This window comes from Panthera tigris, chromosome A2 (genome assembly GCF_018350195.1).
Source record: "Panthera tigris isolate Pti1 chromosome A2, P.tigris_Pti1_mat1.1, whole genome shotgun sequence".
Classification (NCBI taxonomy): Eukaryota; Metazoa; Chordata; class Mammalia; order Carnivora; family Felidae; genus Panthera; species Panthera tigris.
This window is the reverse complement of record NC_056661.1, coordinates 61,011,111-61,030,616: the sequence shown is the minus strand read 5'-3', so window position 1 is coordinate 61,030,616 and position 19,506 is coordinate 61,011,111. Positions and strand designations below refer to the sequence as shown.

Below are 19,506 nucleotides of genomic sequence, written 5' to 3'. Positions count from 1 at the left end.
CTGTCCAGCCTGAGCAGGCACACCCCTCTCCCTGGAAACAAAGGAGAGCGGGAAACGAGGTGTCATCTTACTGACTCTGTCAAGTCTGACAACATGCAATAGACGGTGAAGGTGAGGCCGCTGACTGGGTTGCTGGCATCTGTGGGAAGCATTTCAGTCCTGGGGGTTCAGTCATCTGAGCCCTAAACCGCATACCATGAAGCAAGAGTGGTAATCACTCGACGTGTTCTAGATTAGTGCACGGGAAGAGCTCCTGGGCCGTGCACTTAGCACGCACCTGCTACGCTGGCGCACTAGCCTCATCTCTAGGGTCTCGGTTTACATCAATGTGGAGTCGAGGAAAATAGAGTTGGGCATGAAGACATTAACCCAAAACTAATGGGATGCCTGGCCTCCGGCTCCTGGAGACTGGATCTGTCACTCTGTAGGACACAAGCCAGAGGGAATGCGCTGATCAGAGGGAAGGATGCGTGGGGGATGTGTGCTCAAAGAAGAAAGAGTGGCAGTCAAGAGCGAACATACACGCTCACAACTCAGATCTGGGTGGCAGTGTGACCTCAGAGATGCCGAGGTGGGATTGTGGAGAGCAAGTTCATCTGCTCAGAGCCCAGGTCTGCTTTCACCCTGGGTGTGTTTCAGGGAAGACCTCAGACCACGCATCTGGGCTCCGCCTCTTTGGGCCTCCCCCCTCCCTGCCCCCTGCCTCTGTGGGCCTCCCCCCCCACCCCACTGCCTCTGCGAGCCTCCTTCACTTCTGCATGGCTCTTCCGTCTCTGGGGGCCTCCATCTGCCAGCCTCTGCTGGGACACAACTAGGACTAAGGGGGCAGTGGCTCCACACACCAGAGAAGCCTGGGGCTAAAGCTGCCACAGGTCCCCAACCGGCCACTGGAGGAGATGCGGTATGTGCCCCACAGTCTCCAGGAGTCCCTGGCAAGCCCCGGGGTGCCCATGTGGCTTCCTGCCCTTTCCCCGTCCCTGCTGGTGCCATGTGGGGTCACCTCTCAGTAAACTATTTGCAGGGAAATCCCTGTCTCGGGTGGGCTTCTTGGGGAGGGTGCGCAGGAGCAGGGACAGAGACCCCAAGTGGGGCTGGGGTCTCAGCATCTGGCAGCAGGTGTACAGGGGGCTGGGCCCACAGGGAACTGGATGGCGGCCGGCAGCCATCACAGCCCCGGGCTGGGCCGGATTCTTCCCCGACCTGTGGCTGACTCAGGGCCTGGGGAGGGGCCTGAGCCCCCTCAGCTTGTCTGGCTTGTCGGCTTGGCTTGCGTGGCTCCTCTGAGTCAGGCCAGGGTCCATGAAATACGTTTCCTTCCTGCTGTGCGGAGGCGGGCGGGCGACAGGAGTCGCTCCCCACAGGCTCCCTTATCAGCTCAGCCTTGGCATGGGGGCCAAGGTCTGGCCCATCTGGTGATAGGGAGAGCCCGGGGGAGGGAGAGAAGGTGTCTGCTGCACACCTGGGGCTCCCGCTGACACTCTGCCCCTGTAGGGACAGTAGAGAGGGGGACGAGATGGGAGAGCCGGGCAGGCGGAGGAGGGCTGTGGCTGTCACATCTGGGACCTCTAGGACTGTCAGACCCCTCGGGAGATGGTCTGCCCCCTCCACCCAGAGGAGGGGCTTTGTCACTGGTCACTCCACCCATAACAGTCCCCTCTGTTATCAGGCTGTTAATATTAATTAACTGTTGCTAAGCTTGACAGTGCAAAGGTGTGTCCCAGCCGGAGCTGGCTGGCTCCCAGGAGGGGGCTGAGAGAGAGGGGCTCTGGGCTGGGCTGGGTGAGGGGGGGCAGGCTGTGGCGAGCAGGGGTTCTGGGGGCCAGTCCTTGCTTTGGGAAGCGGATGAAGGGAGACCCCAGCGCCTCCCCGGGAGGCTCGTGGAGAGGGTGGGACTCAGGTGGGAGGGCAGGAGAAGGTGGATCATTAACCAGCTGGGAGCTGTGGGGCTCAGCCCCATTGGTCCCCGACCAGTCAGGTCAGGCCCTCCCCAATGGGGACGCTGCCTTGCTGAGCACCCCCAGGTTAAGTGTATGTGCTGCCTGGACCGGCACTGTGTATCCCCAGGAGCCAGCCCTCAGCTGTCCCCGTGGCCTGGCCCCTCTCCCCTAGACGCCTTCCCAGAGCCAGGATGGCAGAGGCCGGACTGAGGGGCTGGCTGCTATGGGCCCTGCTCCTGCACTCGGTGAGTCCCGGTGCCAGTGGTCACCCCTCCACTGCTGCCCGCAGGACTGTCGGGCAGGGGGCTGCTTGGCCACAGTGAGGAGGGCCTGACTCTGAGGGGCTGGTCTGTGGATAGATGAGGGACCCCAGGCGCCCCAAAAGAGGAGTGTGGGCGGGGGTCCTGGGTGGCCCATAGCTCAGGGTCATGGGGTGAGGTGGACACGAGTGCTGGGGATGGGGGATGCCTGTGTGCCTCCCATCCTTGGTGCCCGCGGATGTCCTGGCCTCAGGTGGCCAGTGGAGGGACGAAGGAGGGTCCCATCGTGGGATGCCTTTGGAGTGGGCTGGGGGTGCATGGGAATTACCCAATGAGGGTTGAACGCTAGGTGGGGAGGAGTTTCTGGGCTCTGGCACGTCTGGGGGGGGGGGGCGGCTGAAGGCTGTCAGCCCCAAGCAGGTGAGGGAAGGTCTGCACAGAATCTCCCAGAGGGGCCCTGGGCCCCCAGATGCAGCCTGCAGCCCCCCAACCTGTCGTGGCTGCCGTTTCTCAGCAGGACTAGGTGGCAGCCTCCAAGGGTGGCCCCGCCCCGCTCCGCCGTTCTCCCCACCTGTTTCCTCACCCTCCGGCGTGACCTTGCTAAATGCAGGTCTGCCGGCCACCTCCCTCTCCTCAGTAACCCCATCACTTGGGACACAGGCCTGGCTTGTCTGGTCATCACGCCCCGAAAACTGCGGGAGTGCCCGTCCCTCCCCAGGTCCCCGGGCTGTGCACCCCATGCCCGCCCCTGCCCCGAGGCCATCCGCTGCGAGTGGCACTGGGCCCCATGGTGATGGCGTCCTGCCGCAGGCCCGGGCCGAGCTGTACACACCCATCCACCGGTCTGGCTACTGCGCCTTCTACGACGAGTGTGGCAAGAACCCAGAGCTGTCCGGAGGCCTGGCTCCCCTGGCCAACGTGTCCTGCCTGTCCAACACACCCGCCCGCCTCCTGGCCGGCGAGCACCTGGCCCTCCTGCGGCGCATCTGTCCCCGCCTGTACGCTGGTCCCGACACCACCTACGCTTGCTGCTCCGCCAAGCAGCTGGTGTCCCTGGAGGCGAGCCTGGCGGTCACCAAGGCGCTCCTCGCACGCTGCCCCGCCTGCACCGACAACTTCGTGAGCCTGCACTGCCACAACACCTGCAGCCCCAACCAGAGCCTGTTCGTCAACGTGACGCGCGTGGCCCGGCGCGGGGACGGCCGGCCGCCAGCTGTAGTGGCCTACGAGGCCTTCTACCAGAGCAGCTTCGCCAGGCGGACCTACGACTCATGCAGCCGGGTGCGTGTCCCTGCGGCGGCCACGCTGGCTGTGGGCACCATGTGTGGCGTTTATGGCTCCGCCCTCTGCAACGCTCAGCGCTGGCTCAACTTCCAGGGGGACACAGGAAACGGCCTGGCCCCCCTGGACATCACCTTCTACCTCTTGGAGCCTGGTCAGACGCCGGGGAGTGGGGTGCAGCTTCTGAACGGGGAGGTGGCGCCATGCAATGAGTCCCAGGCAGACGGCGCAGCCGCCTGCTCCTGCCAAGACTGCGCCGCCTCGTGCCCCGCCATCGCCCGGCCCCAGGCCCTGGACGCCACCTTCTACATGGGCCGGATGGCAGGTGGGCTGGCCCTCGTCATCGCCCTCTGCTCGGCCTTTGCTGTACTTACCGCCTTCCTGGTGGGGCCCCGCCTGGCCTCCCGCTGGGGCAAGGGCAAGATGCGGGACCCCACAGTGGGCACCAGCCTCTCCGACAAACTGAGCCTGTCCACGCATAGCCTCCTCAGCCGGTGCTTCCAGGGCTGGGGCACGTGGGTGGCCTCATGGCCGCTGAGCGTCCTGCTGGTGTCCATTGCCGTGGTGGTGGCCTTTTCAGGAGGCCTGGCCTTCATGGAGCTGACCACGGACCCCGTGGAGCTGTGGTCGGCCCCCAGCAGCCAGGCCCGGAGAGAGAAGGAGTTTCATGACCAGCATTTCGGCCCCTTCTTGCGGACCAACCAGGTGATCCTGACGGCACCCACACGGCCTGGCTCCACCTACAACTCCCTGCTGCTGGGGCCCAAGAACTTCAGTGGGGTTCTGGCCCCCGACGTCCTGCTGGAGGTGCTGGAGCTGCAGGAGACACTGCGACACCTGCAGGTGTGGTCGCCGGAGGAGCAGCGCAATGTGTCGCTGCAGGACGTGTGCTTCGCGCCCCTCAACCCGCACAACACCAGCCTCTCCGACTGTTGCGTGAACAGCCTCTTGCAGTATTTCCAGAATAATCGCACGCGCCTGCTGCTCATGGCCAACCAGACGCTGACCGGGCAGACCTCTCAAGTGGACTGGAGGGACCACTTTCTCTACTGCGCTAAGTGAGTCCTCGCTGGCTGGCCCTGGAGAGGGAGGGGGACTGCCAGGTACAGCGGGGCTTGGCCCGGCCCCTGGGGTCCTGTGTGGCCCCGCGTCTCTGTCTCAGGGGCTGCAACACACCCTTCCTCTCCACACTCCTCCCTGCCACCCCCGCCGTGGCACCCACTGGCTGGCGTGGGTTGGCGCGTGGCCGTCATGGCCTCCCTGGTTCTGACCCTGTTCAGACAGAGCAGTTGCCTCCTTGCTTTTCTTTCTTTGAGTGTGATGGAGCGATGTGATTTGTGTGCGTCCATGCAGGCCCCCAGCACCGCAGGGTCACCCAGCAGGGGCTGGGTGCCCCTGTGCAGGGTGCAGCCACACACCGTGGTAATCTTGGGGTCTGGTCCCCAGCTGCCTCCACTCTGCTGTGCTGCAAATGAGATAGCAGTGAGACTGCTGGGCCTTGGGATTGAGAGTGAAGGCTCACCTGGGAGGGCAACGGGTGGGCGGGCAGTGGCCGAGGCTCCCTGAGATTATAGTGCGCAGAGGTCCACAATGCCTGGTCTGGGCCTGCTGACACTGTCACAAGAGACCAAATACCCCTGTTTGCTCTGGCCCAGGTAGAGGCTATGTCTACTGACATCCACCACATGATGAGACAACAGTAACAAGCCCCATTACATGTCAACATGAATAGCATACAAAATAACTGTATTTTCCAAACAAGAAGAGTCAGTGATAAGAGTGACATTGTTTTACATCTTTACAGATCTCTTTGTTGTCTTGTTTAATGGGGGATAGCTGGCTTCTGGCTTCTGCGTGTGGCCTGCTGGCTGGGGCCGTAGTGAGAATCTCTGACGTCACGCCCATGTGGCCGGACGAGGGGGGAGCATCGTGAGAGCCTCCCCACGTACTTGGTTGTTTTCTTTGATATACACCCAAACTCAGTATGTGGTTTTTCCTAAATGTTAGTTACGATATGGACTCTGAAGGCACATCAGCGGACTGTCTCTATCCCTTATACCCGATGGCAAATGAAGGGGAAAAGGCGGAAAGCATCTTATGTTATTATGAGATTGGTTTTGACCTTGCAGACCCTCGAAAGGGTGTCTAAGACTCCCGGGCCCTGACACCGCACTGAGAACCACTGGATTAGGTGAGGGACCCAGGGTTCCACCCTTCGGGCCGCTTCCCAGAGTCAGTGTCTTGGTCCTGGCTGGCCCTCAGAACTGGCGAGTCAGGGAAGGAGCTCTGTCCCCAGGTCCAGTCCTTGTGTTGGCATTATTTTGATTTTGGATGTTCACAACATCTCTGGGGTGGTCTGATTATCTCCATTCCAGAGACAGGAAAACTGAGGGCCAGGGGTGTGGTGAGCTGCTCAAGGTCACATAGCAACCGGCATGCCCAGGATAGCTGGTGACCCACGTGCTCACTCACAAAGACCACTTTGTCCGGGTACCCGACACGCACTTGCAGGAAGGCTCAGTAGAGACATGTCCAAGGGGTCTGGGCTAGTAATTTGTGCACAGAAAGGAAGATCTGGTCTCAGGGCCTGGGGGTTCCAGGCTGGCCAGGCGACAGGCTGAGCACTGCAAGGCTGTCTTGTAGGAGTGGAGCTTGTGCCAGATTCCCAGGGCTAAGTCCTGGTGACCCCCGGCAGTCCACATGTGTGACGCTCATGGACTTGCCTTGTCTGGGATGTGGTCTCGAGCCTGCAGAGTCAGCAGGTGTGAAGGGAGAGCTCACACAGCCCTGATCACAGAGCTCTGCTCCACTCTGGGTCAGGCTGAGGGAAATTTTTTGGGGAAAAGTGGTTCTGACCATGGGTCAGGGGACAGTGCTGGAAGTCTGGGGCTGGCAATGGGCACGGGGCCAGGAAAGGTCCTTCCTTCTCCCCCCAGTGCCCCTCTCACCTTCAAGGACGGCACAGCCCTAGCCCTGAGCTGCATGGCTGACTACGGGGGCCCTGTCTTCCCTTTTCTTGCTGTGGGGGGCTACAGAGGTAAGCCGGGTGGCTCTGGGGAAGGCCAGCAAGGAGGCAATATGGGGCAGGGACGGTGGGTGGGAGGGTGGGAATACTGATGGGCTCTCACTGCCTGGGGTGGCCAGGCTTGTGGGGGGCTGGCTGGGGCCAAAGAACTGCTACCTTTTTCATCTTCTCCCAGCCTGCTCAGGCCCTCTGGTTCTGTGCCTGAGTTCACAGGCTTGCCCTTGGCTAAAAGAGGGAAGTGGGGTGGAGGGGTAAAACAATGACTTGGATATGGACGGTTGGGGAGGGAAGAAGCGGTGCTGCTAGAGGTGGGGGGGGGGCAGGGGTGAGGCTGGAGGGGGAAGGGGAGCAGGGGTGAGGCTGGAGTGGGGGAATGGAGCTGGAGTGAGCAGAGGTGAGGCCAGAAGGAGGGAGGTGAGCAGGGGTGAGGCTGGAGTGGGGAGGGGAGCAGGGGTGAGGAAGGAGGGTGGCTGATCATTTCTTATCCCAGGGAAAGACTACTCTGAGGCAGAGGCCCTGATCATGACCTTCTCCCTTAACAACTACGCCCCTGGGGACCCCCGGCTGGCACAGGCAAAGCTCTGGGAGGGGGCCTTCTTGGAGGAGATGAGAGCTTTCCAGCAGCGGACAGCCGGCAGGTTCCAGGTCACATTCATGGCGGAGGTAGGCTTCAGGCTCCCTGCCTCTGGAGGGGCGGGCGACCCAGGTGGCTTTGATGGGTCACCGTGTCCCCCTCCTGGACCCCCCCACCCCGGGCGACCCTGGGCCTGCAGCTGCCCACGAGGAAGACAGGACCCAGCGGCCTGGCTGGGCTCACGGAGCCCTCAGGTCAGCGGGGCTGGGGGGTGTGCATCCACAGCGCTCCCTGGAGGACGAGATCAATCGCACCACGGCCCAGGACCTGCCGGTCTTTGGGGTCAGCTACATTGTCATCTTCCTGTACATCTCCCTGGCCCTGGGCAGCTACTCCAGCTGGCGCCGGGTGGCGGTAAGGATCTGGAGGGGCCCAGTAGGGTGGGCTGGCCTGTCGGGGCATCCAGAACCTTCCACAGAGCAATCTGTAGACACCCCCGCAGTGGCTCCCCAAGGAGTGATACTTCTGCTCAAAAGGCCTCGTGATCGATTCCCATCCTCCTGGGGCAGGACCTGTGCTGGGGGATGCAGGAACGCAGAGACCCCCAGCACGCCTGCCCCAGGCCCACCACCCTTCTCCAGCTCGGGGTGGGGGGCACCTGGGGCAGCTGAGGAGACTGAACCCCGCTCCATTGCAGGTGGATGCCAAGGCCACGCTGGGCCTGGGCGGGGTGGCCGTGGTGCTGGGAGCGGTCACGGCGGCCATGGGCTTCTTCTCGTACCTGGGCGTCCCCTCCTCCCTGGTGATCCTGCAGGTGGTGCCTTTCCTGGTGCTGGCCGTGGGTGCTGACAACATCTTTATCCTAGTGCTCGAGTACCAGGTGAGAGGGCGGGGCTCTCCTCTTCTCGCAGACCCAGCCTTGTACGGGTTTGGGCCTCTGGCGCACTCCTCTTCTGCACCAGCATTCGTGTCAACAGTCTGTGCAAAACGGAGCATCCCGTATCTTGCACACACGTGCGTTCCTACCGCGTGTGCCTCCTTGCCCTGTGCTGAATGTCATGCGGCACTACTCGGCCTCCTCTGTAGCAGTCCACGGACATGCAATCCCCGTGGATTTGGCCTCTCCCACTGGTGCGCTTTTAGGGACCCAGGGATGTATTGGAAGGAGTGTGCCGTGCATGGCCTGGAACACGCCAAGCACGTCTCCCGGCCAGACCCTGAGAAGCAGGGTGTTCGCAGGGTCTGCTCCTCACTGGTGGGGGGGGGCCTTCCTGCCAGGGCTGTGCCCTCCCTGCTGGCCCTGGACGCTGTCCCTGGTGTTCCCACACAGAGGCTGCCGCGGAGGCCTGGAGAGCGGCGAGAGGACCACATCGGCCGCGCACTGGGCAGGGTGGCCCCCAGCATGCTGCTCTGCAGCCTGTCTGAGGCCATCTGCTTCTTTCTCGGTGAGGCTGGGCAGCCACTCCCCACCGGGGTGGTGCGTGTGGACGGCCCCTTCCCTCCACTGCGGCAGCAGATGCCGCGCCCTGAGATTTACCCCTGCACCCCCAGGGGCCCTGACCCCCATGCCAGCGGTGAGGACCTTCGCCCTGACCTCCGGCTTGGCTGTCATCCTGGACTTTCTGCTGCAGGTGTCGGCCTTCGTGGCCCTGCTGTCCCTGGACAGTAGGCGGCAGGAGGTAGGTCTGGGGCAGGACCCGGGACCCGCCCGGCAGAGCCGGCTCACAGAGCGGGGCTGGGTGCAGGGATGGCATGTGGGGCTGTGTGGGCCACGCAGTCCCTAGGACCCCACGGAGAAGCAAGTTTGGTTTGATAACTTAGGGGAATAGGATCAAATCTGCAAGGTACAAAGGGCCAAGAAAAGCTAGAAATGAGATGTTGAGAGGGACAGTGCAAAGTGTGGTGGTGTTTCATCACCGTGGAAAGTAAATGTTGAGAACACAGCACGCTGGCATGTCCCCCCACCCTGCGCCCCTGCAGGCCTCCAGGATGGATGTGTGCTGCTGTGCTGGCGCTCGGGAGCTGCCCCCCCCGGGCCAAAGTGAGGGGCTCCTGCTGCGATTTTTCCGTAAGGTCTACGTCCCACTCCTGTTGCACCGGGTCACACGTGTGGTTGTGGTGAGTGGAGCGGGAGGGTCTGCCTGCCCGCAGGGACCTTGAGCTCGCCCGTGTGTGGGGCAGTTGGGACGCCATCGGCCCAGCTCCAGAGTGCCCCCCCTGCCCCCCCGCCCCCCCACAGCTGCTGCTGTTCACGGGCCTGTTTGGAGCCGGGCTGTACCTCATGTGCCAGGCCAGTGTGGGGCTGGATCAGGAGCTGGCCCTTCCCAAGGTGAGCTGTGCCCTGTGACCTCCGCTTGGTGGCCCAGGGTTCAGGGGGGTCAGGGCACACCCCTGGGGGCCAGGTGTGGGCGGGGGGACCTGGTAGGCAGTGTGGGACTGTTCACAACGGGGACCCGGGAGAGCAGCTGAGCCGGTGTGTGGATGCACAGGGGCGGCGCCAGCCCCAAGGCTCCTGGGGGGCAGAAGCAGGCCACGGGGGGCTGGCCGTGTGGGGTGAGCGTCCAGGCAGAGTGACTGACGGCTCACCTCATGCCTGCCCTGTGCTGGCACACCACCTCCTCGGGCCCGGGAGACACAGAAGGTCAGGGGCTCTGTGGAGGGTAAGACCTCCATGGCTGGAGGGGCCAGATGGCCTCGCGAGTGGAAGAGAGGCATGTGAAGGATCTGAGGAAGACGGCAACGAGGGTGACCACACCGGCTCCCCCTGCCCTACCCACCTTGGTACCCACCGTGTCCTCTCTGTCTCTGTGGACCGGACCCCTCTCAGGACCCCCCCCCTTCAGTGCGTGTCCTTCTGTGTCTGGCTCCTTCCACTCGGCGTCAGGTTCTCCGGTGTCAGAGCGTCCTTTCCTGTCAAGGCTGACGATGCTCACACATTTATGCGCGCGTGCGCGCGCACACACACACACACACACACACACACACACACACTCTGCATTGTCTTTACCCCTTGTCTCTGCACAAGGCTTCCTTCCTGTCTCAGCGTTTGTAATGAGGCTGCTGCAGACGCAGGTGCACAGAGATCTCTCTCCAAACCTGCATTCCATTCTTCCGGGTGTGTTCCCAGAGGGGGAACTGCTGGGCCACGTGATAACGCTAACTGTAATTTATTTTTAACTTTATTTATTTATTTTGAGAGAGAGAGAAAGAGCACGAGCAGGGGAGGGGCACAGAGAGAGGGAGACAGAATCTGAAGCAGGCTTCAGGCTCTGAGCTCTCAGCACAGCCTGATGAAGGGCTCGAACCCACCAACTGTGAGATCATGACCCAAGCTGAAGTCGGACACTTAACCGACTGAGCCACCCAGGCACCCCCACCCCCCTTTTTGATAGTACCATCCTGCCCGGTGTGAAGGGGCATCTCACTGAGGTTTTGATTTGCATTTCCCAGATAATCAGTGATGCTGAGCATCTTTCCATATGTTTATTGGCTATTTGTGTGTCTTCTTTGGAGAAGTGTGTGTTTAAGTCTTTTGTTCATTTTTTATCAGATTGGTTGTTTTTGTTTGTTTGTCTCTTTGCTCAGTTTTGGGAATTCTCTAGATATCCTGAGTATTTTTAATCAGATACATGATTGGCAAATGTCTTTTCCACTTCTGTTGGTTGCCTTTCTACTCTATCAGAAATGTCTTTTGATGAACAGAAGTTTTCAATTCTCACAGCACCTGGCTGTCCCAGTCGGAGTGTGCAACTCTTGATCTCAGGGTTGTGAGTTCAGGCCCTGCGCTGGGAGTAGCGATTACTTAAAAATAAAACCTTTTAAAAAACTTTTTAAAGTTTTCATCAATTCCAATTTGCCTATTTTTCCATTTGTTACCCAGGCTTCTGGGGTCATTCAAGAAATAATCACCAAATCCAGTATCTGGAAGGTTTCCCCTGTGCTTTCCTCTCCAGGAGTTACAAATTCAGCCCTTAAGTGTTGGGTCCATTGGAGTTAATTTTTGTGCATAGTTATGTATATTTTTGAAGGTCCGACTTCATTCTTTTGTGTGTAGATGTCCCGTGTCCCCAGCAGCAAGCGTTGAAGAGACTCCCCTTCCCCACAGAATGGTCTTGGCACCCTTGTCAGAGTCTATGTTGCCATACACGCAAGGGTTTACGTCTGGGCTGTCTTCTGTTCCATCGGTCTGTGTGTCTGTCTTTATGCTAGCACCTCACTGCTTAGATTACTGTGCTTTTGTGGTCAGTTTTGAGATCAGGAAATGTGAGTCCTCCAACTTTTATTCTTTTTAAAGATTATCTTGGCTCTTTGGAGTCCCTTATGAATTTTAAGATGAATTTTTCTATTTCTGTAAGAAACGTCATTGGGATCTTGATAGCATCACACTGAAGCTGGAGGCTCCTTGGTGGCCTGGATAATATTCATCCTCCCAGCTGGTGGGCACAGGCATCTCCCCATTTATTTGTGTCTAATTTCTTTCTGAGATGTGGCATGGCTGTCAGCATGCGGGTCTTTCACACCCTCGGTAAAGTTAATCCCTAAGTATTTTATTCGCTTTATGCTCTTATAACTGCACTTCCCTTGGCTTCCTTTTTGGGTTATTCATTGTTTGTGTATAGAAATGAAATTGATTCTTGCGTATTGATCTCGTAACTTGCCACTTTGCTGAATTTCTTTACCAGTTTTAAGGGGTTTTTTGGTGGAATGTTAGTTTTATATACATACCATCATGTCATCTATGAACAGAATTTTTCCTGTATTTCTCCTTCTCTCCAGCTCTGGAATTTGTTCCTGGTCTCCGTTTTATGTCTTCTATTTGGTGGTCTTTCCACTTTGTTCATACTTTCTTTTCTTGACTTTGTCCGTATCTTATTTTGGCTGTGTAAGCATTCCCAAGACAGATGTTTTAAAGTTTCTGTCTGATTCTGTCTGTTCTTTCTCAAGATCATCTGTTGATTAGTTTTTGTTCCTAGGTATGGGCCACACTTTGATTCTTTGTGTGTCTTGCGATTTTTGTTGTTGTTGAAAAACACACAGTTGAGTTGTATCATACGGTAACTCTGAAGATCAGATTCTCCTCCCTTCTCTAAGGTTTGCTTTTTTTTCCCCCCAAATGTGACGTTGCTGTGTCTGTGTCCAGGAGATTAGCCTGTGGTATAAAATTAAAGTCTGATGAGCCTGTGCCTTTCCCTGGTAATGTGCGGTGACTTCGGTATTTGCGTTTGAATGTCCTATTCCTTAAATGGCTGGCTCCCCAAAGGAGAAAAAGGGGAAACATGAAGCGCAAAATAAGCCAGTCACTTGCCATTTAAATATCCTGGCATTCGGGCCAGCTGGAGGCGGGGGAGGCCACGGTACAGCCTGACTCTGCACCACCGAGATCAGAAGCTCAGTGACCGGCAATCAGAATGCAAATCTGCCATGTATAGAGTGTGGGGTCCTTATGTCCCACGCTGGACCCTGCAAGCGGTATACAAACTGCCCCTGAGACACCTGCATGTGCTGGGAGCTGAGGGTGTTGACATGAAGCACAGTTCACCATCCAGGCCTTTCCCTGGAAGCTGCGAGCCCTCAACTGCCCCCAGGGCTGCAGACCCCATCAGACAGGTTGTGCAGTTGTGTCTAGGTTGAGGGCGGGGGTGGACTCCTGGCATCTTGTACTCCGTCTTCTCTTCCAGCGCTCAGAGGTTTTGGGAGAAAGGAACAGGCCATGCAGGTGCCTGGCACACCGCCTGTCTCCATGTGCACACGCCTGTGGGCTGTGCTGGAAGGGAGATAATAGGAAGGGATCATGTTACACGTGCATGCATGTTTGTATGCCTGTCAGAGTGTATTCACATGGGGCGGAGTATGTCGCTCTGTGTGTGTACTGGTGATTAGGATACGATGCGCACACGCACCTCTGTGAGCACGTCTCTATGAGCAGGTGTGCCCATGTGTGTACCTCCTGCACACACTTTTGTGAGTGTGTACGGACCTCTGTGAGCATGAGCTGGATCGTGCCCCTGGGTGTGCGGCAGACCTCTGTGAGCACCAGCTGGAGTGCACCCCTGGGGTGAGTCTGGCCCCAGCCTCACTGGCCGTCCTCTGTTCCAGGACTCCTACCTGCTCGACTATTTCCTCTTTCTGAACCGCTACTTTGAGGTCGGGGCTCCAGTCTACTTCGTCACCACTGGAGGCTACAACTTCTCCAGCGAGGCGGGAATGAATGCCATTTGCTCGAGCGCAGGATGCGACAGCTTCTCCTTAACCCAGAAGATACAGTTCGCCACTGAGTTCCCCGATGAGTGAGTGGCCAGCTGCCCTCCTGACTCTCCGAGGAAGCCCAGTACCTTGGGGCCAGCAGAAGAACTGCCCACCTGCTCCTCCCACCCCAGCCTCCTCTCCATGTGCCCTCAGGTCTTACCTGGCCATCCCTGCCTCTTCCTGGGTGGATGACTTCATTGACTGGCTGACCCCGTCCTCCTGCTGCCGCCTGTATGCCTTTGGTGCCAACAAAGACAAATTCTGCCCCTCGACTGTTAGTGAGTGCAGGGCCTCTGGGGGCTCATGGCCTACCTAACACAGCTTGGGGAAACTGAGGCAAGAGAGGAGCGGACTGGCGAGGCCCTCTTGCAGGGTTGATCGGGGTGGGGGTGTGGGCTCAGAGCACATGTGTGGGTGACCACGCCCCACTGTGCAGGCGCCCCCTGAGTGGTGATCTCTGGGCACACCAATGCTTGACGGTGGTGGGTGGTGGAGGGCCAGGTTAGCATGTAGCTCTGGTCCCAGAGCAGCTGCGCTTGTAGGGGAAGTGGGGAGGCCCAAGGGGGTTGTTTCTTTGCCCTGCACATCTCTTCCTCACCTGCCTACAGCTGCCAGCAGTTTCCACAGCCCTGTCCTACAGAGACAAGGGCAGACCCCCCCAGACCACACGTGTCACGTGGCTGTTGGGTGGTGGAAGTATGTGGGGACCTTGGTGGGAATGGAGCCAGAGGGGGGGTGATGCCTCTGCTCAGAGCCCCCGCTCTCTTTGCAGACTCCCTGGCCTGCTTGAAGAGCTGTGTGAACTTCACTCTGGGCCCCGTCCGGCCATCAGTGGACCAGTTCCACAAATACCTGCCCTGGTTCCTGGAGGACCCACCCAACATCAAGTGTCCCAAAGGGTAAGCCTTGGGGTGGGTGCTGGCAGGGGACGTTCCCCAGTGTGGCCGTGTGTGAAGCCTTGATGAAGCCTTCGCTCTGACTTTCTGGCAGTGGACTGGCAGCGTATAGCACCTCCGTGGATTTGGGACCTGGTAACCAAGTTTTAGGTAAGCGTGACCTCACCTGGCAGGGAAGACCAGAGTCAGCTGCTCCCAGGGCAGTGGCAGGGGCGGGGAGGGGGGGGTCCCTGCAAGCCCCGGGGAAGAGCCTCTCAGCCTCCAGTCTTCTCTCCTCCCTCCTCCATGGGGGCTTTTGGCCTGCCCTGGCCCTGTCCTCAGAGGTCATGTTACCTGGCTCCACGTTCTCAGACTTCACCCTGTGTGCCCTGCTTTTTTCTCCCCCATGCCCTGCCCCAAATCCTCAGTCGGTGAGACATTCACGGACTCTCACCAGTTGGTGCCGCACCAAGCCACCCACACCCCTTCCTCACATGCACAAATCACGCCCAGAGGCGGTCACCTGGTTAAGCGAATGGCTATTGCACCTGCCCAGGTGTCACCCATAGCACAGCCCTGTCAGGTGAACCACTTGCAGGGTTCTGTCTCCCTTTCTAGATCTTCCCTCTAGGAAGACGCACATCGAAAAAGTAATTGAATTAATCTGAAACATCCGATGCATGTTTTGAAACCCCGGACAACAGCATCTGGGTTTATCCTGGTGTCTTTAGGCTGTGCCCGTGGCAGTCAGGCCGGGTGGGCCTCCCACAGGGGTGCAACCCCCAAAGGCAGGGCCCCTCGCTCACAAGTTAAGAATTCCATCCTGGTGGCTGCCCAGCCCCATCCCCCAAGTGTCCCTGGGGTTTGAGGGCGCCTGCAGTGACCTTGACCTTCCTTGGCCCTGTGGGGGCGCAGCCTCGAGGTTCATGGCCTACCACAAGCCGCTGCGGAACTCACAGGATTACACGGAGGCCCTGCGGGCGGCACGCGCACTGGCGGCCAACATCACCGCCCACCTGCGGCAGGTGCCGGGCACCGACCCAGCCTTCGAGGTCTTCCCCTACACGTGAGGCCTGTGGCAGGGGTGGGAGGGTCCCTGGGGAGCTTGGATCCTGAGCCGGAGGCGGGAAGTGGTGCGCCCCCGGCGGCAGTGACAGCGCTCCGCTGCCCCGCCCACAGGATCACCAACGTGTTCTACGAGCAGTACCTGACGGTGGTCCCCGAGGGCCTCTTCATGCTCGCCATGTGCCTGCTGCCCACGTTCGCCGTCTGCTGCCTGCTGCTGGGCATGGACCTGCGCTCCGGCCTCCTCAACCTGTTCTCCATCGTCATGATCCTTGTGGACACCGTGGGCTTCATGGCCCTGTGGGGCATCAGCTACAACGCCGTGTCCCTCATCAACCTGGTCACGGTAATGCGCCACGCCGGACACTCTGCTTCCTTCCAGAGACCCCACGCTCCGGCCCTCGCACGCCTAATGCCCCTCTCTGCCCCCAGGCGGTGGGCATCTCCGTGGAGTTTGTGTCCCACATCACCCGCGCCTTTGCCATCAGCACCCGGCTCACCCGGCTGGAGAGGGCCAAGGAGGCCACGATCTTCATGGGCAGCGCGGTGAGTGGGCCAGCCACCCCCCTGCAGTTCCCGTCCCCCCCCACCCTGTGCTCCCATCTCACAGGGCCTGTGACCCCCAGGTGTTCGCGGGCGTGGCCATGACCAACCTGCCGGGCATCCTCGTCCTGGGCCTGGCCAAGGCGCAGCTCATCCAGATCTTCTTCTTCCGCCTCAACCTCCTCATCACCCTGCTGGGCCTGTTGCATGGCCTGGTCTTCCTGCCAGTCGTCCTCAGCTTCGTGGGTGAGTGCCCAGAGGCCTTCCCGCACCTGCTGGCCTGCAGCACAGCAGGGCCCCTCCCCCACCCACTCCCAGCAGTCCCAACCCAGGGGCCCTCCCCCACCCACTCCCAGCAGTCCCAACCCAGGGGGCCCTCCCCCACCCCCGCACCATCTCCTGCCCAGCACATGGCCTCCCTGATCTTGGGCCTCTGGGGCTGTTCCTCTGCAGGGCCTGATGTTAATGTGGCTCTAGTGCTGGAGCAGAAGATGGAGGAGGCCGCCAGGGCCAGGGTGGCCTCCTGCCTGACCCACCAGGCCCCAACATCCACAGCCAGCAGCACCTACATCAACCATGGCTTTGAACATCCTGCCAAGAGCATGGGTGGTGCTGTCGGTTCTCTGTCCCGCGGTGGGCAGGAGTTCTGAGGAGGCTGGAGCTCCTATCCTGGCTCACCAGCCCTGACTCCTGGGGCTGTGCAGCTTCCCTAATGGGGGTCCCTTCACCCGTCCTCCCACTCAGGGCCTAGGAGAGGCAGTGGCCATGGGAGTGCCCGAGGTGGGTGGTTGGTCTCTGGCCACCAGGTGGGACCCAGGAGGACAAGATTAGGATGAAGGAGGCATGTGGCAGCGTGGGTGTGGTCTGTTCCTGTCTCTTGAAGTTGACGTATGTCTTCCCGGAGCAGGTTTTTACACTCTAATTCCATGTCTATATGTGAACAGAGATAGAGTATCATTCCACGTTTAAACGTCTTCCGTAAATGACTTGACACATCCCTTCACGAGCTTCCCCCATGCCCCGTGCATTTTGCATTTATTCACGTTGGTCCCTGTGGGCCAGTCACTGCGACTGCTCTGGATTATTCCATTGCATGAATGAGCACGATTGCTTTATTTTTAAAGGTTTCATTTTTAATCCCTCCACCCACTGTGGGGCTCGAACTCACAACCCTGAGATCAAGAGTCAGGTGCTCCACCGACTGAGCTGGCCTGGCCCCACGAACACCATGATTCTGTCCGTTCCCTGCTGGTGGGCAGATTGGTCCCAGTTGTTTTCCAGTACAGCGCCAATCACTTCTGTGGAATCTCCAAATCCCCAAATCTCTGAAAACTGCGTTTGCTTTTTTTCTCTTGTACATTTGGGACAATCTCATTGGACCAGATGAGAGGTGTTTATTTACACCTTTACGACTGGGGTCCTTACATCCTTTGTCTCCTTGATGTGAGCGGTCAGATATTTTGGCACATTTGTGACTTTGTGTGCTGTGTGCGGCCCCGGGCCCTGATGGGGGTAATATCTAAGGCAGCGTAAGCATCAAATTACTTTCCTAAAAACCTTCTAAATTCTGAAATTCATCACACCAAGGGAATCTCAGGTGCAGAAGATGAAACTCTGTGAGGCTGAGCAGGCATTGATGTGTCTGTGGGTGTGGGAGAGCTGCCTGGAGGCAGTGTCGCCGAGGGACTGCAGGGGACCCACAGCTGCCTCTGGAAAGCGCTGCCCTATTCACACCCCACCCGCCGGCCTCAGTGAGGGGCCTCCCTCCCCGTACCAACAACACTGTATGTCCACTTGCTCTTTGGGGGAAAGGGTAGCATTGTGGGTGATCATCATTTTTAAATACATTTTTCAAAAGAAACCTTTTTACAATTTTAGAATAGTTTTAGATTTACAGGAAAATTACAAAGATAGTACAGAAAGTTCCTGCATACTTCACGTCCAGTTCCCTATCAATATATTAGTATGGTACATTTGTCAATATACAATTAATAAACCAGTATTGATAATTACTACTAAAGTCTATACTTTTATTTAGATTTCCTTAGTTTTTATCTAGTGTCCCTTTTTCTGTTCCAGGATCCTGTCCAGGAGAGCATGTGACATTTAGTTGTTACGTCTCCTTAGGCTCTTGGCTGTGACAGTTTGTTAGACTTGTTTTTGATGACCTTGACGGTTTCGAGGAGGACTGGTCGGGCATTTTGTAGAATGTCTGTCCCTCTAACGGGATTTGTCTGGTGTTTTTCTCCCGATTAGACCAAGGTTATGGGTTTTTGGCAGGGAGACCTCAGAGGTGCAGCACCCTTCTCGGCACACGTAAGGGGTGCACACTGTCCCCATGACTTCCCACCATTGGCATTGAGTCTCCTCATCTGGCCAAGGTCATGTCTGCCTGGCATCTCTTCCACAGTTATCCTTTGCCCCTGTCCACACTGTCCGTGCTGTGCATCTTGGAGGGAAGTCACTCTGCACAGCCTACACTTAGGGAGTGGGGAGTTACGTCCCACCTTCTGGAGGGTGGAGTATTTACATAAATTTGGAACTCTTCTTAACAGAAAGATTGTCTATTCTCCTGCATCTACTTATTTATTTAGTATGACATATACAGTATGGACTCGTGGATATTCATTTTTGTGCTTTGCGTTCTAATATGGCACTACTTTATTTTCTTGCTCAGATCGCTCCAGCTTGGGCTATCGGGAGTTTTTTTTTTTTTAAGTTTTATTTATTTATTTGAGAGAGACAGAGACAGCGTGAGCAGGGAAGGGGCACGCAGAGAGGGAGAGAGGATCCCAAGCAGGCTCTGTGCTGCCAGTGCAGATCCTGATGCGGTGCTCGAACCCACAAAACTGTGAGATCATGACCTGAGCCAAAACCAAGAATTGGACGCTTTACCAACTGAGCCCCCCAGGCGCCCCCCCCCCAGGGGGCTCCTGTTGTCTCCTGTCCCTTGTCACACCTCCAGCATGGAGGGTTTTCCCATTTTGAGCACTTACCTTGCTTTCTGGCACTACGAGTTGGTCCAGGCTCAGCTTGTATATTTTCTGCCCCGGTCCTAGAATCAGTCATTTCTCCAAGGAGCCCTGGCCCTTCTACTGGAGATGGGATTAGAACCTAGGATCTGGTGTTCCATGTGTGTTTTGCTGCTGGGGCATTGTTGCTGTTGGGCTCTCTCAGCTGAGACAACAAGGAAATATACGTGTGTGTGAACCCACACATATATGTACACATTTCTTAAAAAAAGTTTTTTTTAAATGTTTTTGAGAGAGAGAGCGAGTGAGTGTATGAGCGGGGCAGGAGCAGAGACAGAGGGAGACACAGAATCCGAAGCAGGCTCCAGGCTCTGAGCTGTCAGCACAGAGCCCGACGCTCGGCTCTAACCCACGAATGGTAAGATCATGCATGACCTGAGCCAAAGTCGGACACTTAAGCGACTGAGCCCCCCAGGCGCCCCTATATGTACACATTTCTAGAAATATTCCTATACGTAGCCATCTATAGCTGTGTTAAGCTAAATTGGAGTTCCTGCTGATGCCTTCAGGGGGAATTCATCACCTCAGGAATACTTCTAGTCTTCTCCCTTGCTTCTCTGTAACCTCTCCTGCCAACAGCAAGAAGCCTGGCTTTACCCCCAACTCCATCTGCCTAATTGTTGCCTTCCACTGTATATGCTTAGTGTTTTCAGAGATGACAGCCCACA

At 57.9% G+C, this 19,506-nt stretch overlaps 1 protein-coding gene across 1 annotated transcript; it reads left to right on the top strand.

Moving 5' to 3' along the window:
* The first annotated feature begins 1,812 nt into the window (after nucleotides 1–1,812).
* Nucleotides 1,813–17,800, top strand: NPC1L1 (NPC1 like intracellular cholesterol transporter 1). The gene is made up of 18 exons (XM_042962847.1): nucleotides 1,813–4,536; nucleotides 6,415–6,515; nucleotides 6,994–7,166; nucleotides 7,363–7,491; nucleotides 7,775–7,957; nucleotides 8,408–8,522; nucleotides 8,629–8,756; nucleotides 9,058–9,195; nucleotides 9,317–9,406; nucleotides 13,174–13,364; nucleotides 13,477–13,601; nucleotides 14,096–14,222; nucleotides 14,314–14,369; nucleotides 15,114–15,264; nucleotides 15,378–15,609; nucleotides 15,696–15,809; nucleotides 15,890–16,052; nucleotides 16,260–17,800. Exons 1-18 carry the CDS (start codon nucleotides 2,936–2,938, stop codon nucleotides 16,454–16,456), a joined length of 4,014 nt encoding a protein of 1,337 aa, XP_042818781.1. The 5' UTR covers nucleotides 1,813–2,935; the 3' UTR covers nucleotides 16,457–17,800.
* The last annotated feature ends 1,706 nt before the right edge of the window (nucleotides 17,801–19,506 follow it).

Bases quoted from the DNA above. Each gene is read 5' to 3' on its own strand.
- NPC1L1 (XM_042962847.1), top strand. From the start codon at position 2,936: ATGCCCGCCCCTGCCCCGAGGCCATCCGCTGCGAGTGGCACTGGGCCC. The intron at 9,196-9,316 runs GTGAGTGGAGCG...GCCCCCCCACAG, and splicing joins GGGTCACACGTGTGGTTGTG to CTGCTGCTGTTCACGGGCCT. The intron at 14,370-15,113 runs GTAAGCGTGACC...GTGGGGGCGCAG, and splicing joins ACCTGGTAACCAAGTTTTAG to CCTCGAGGTTCATGGCCTAC.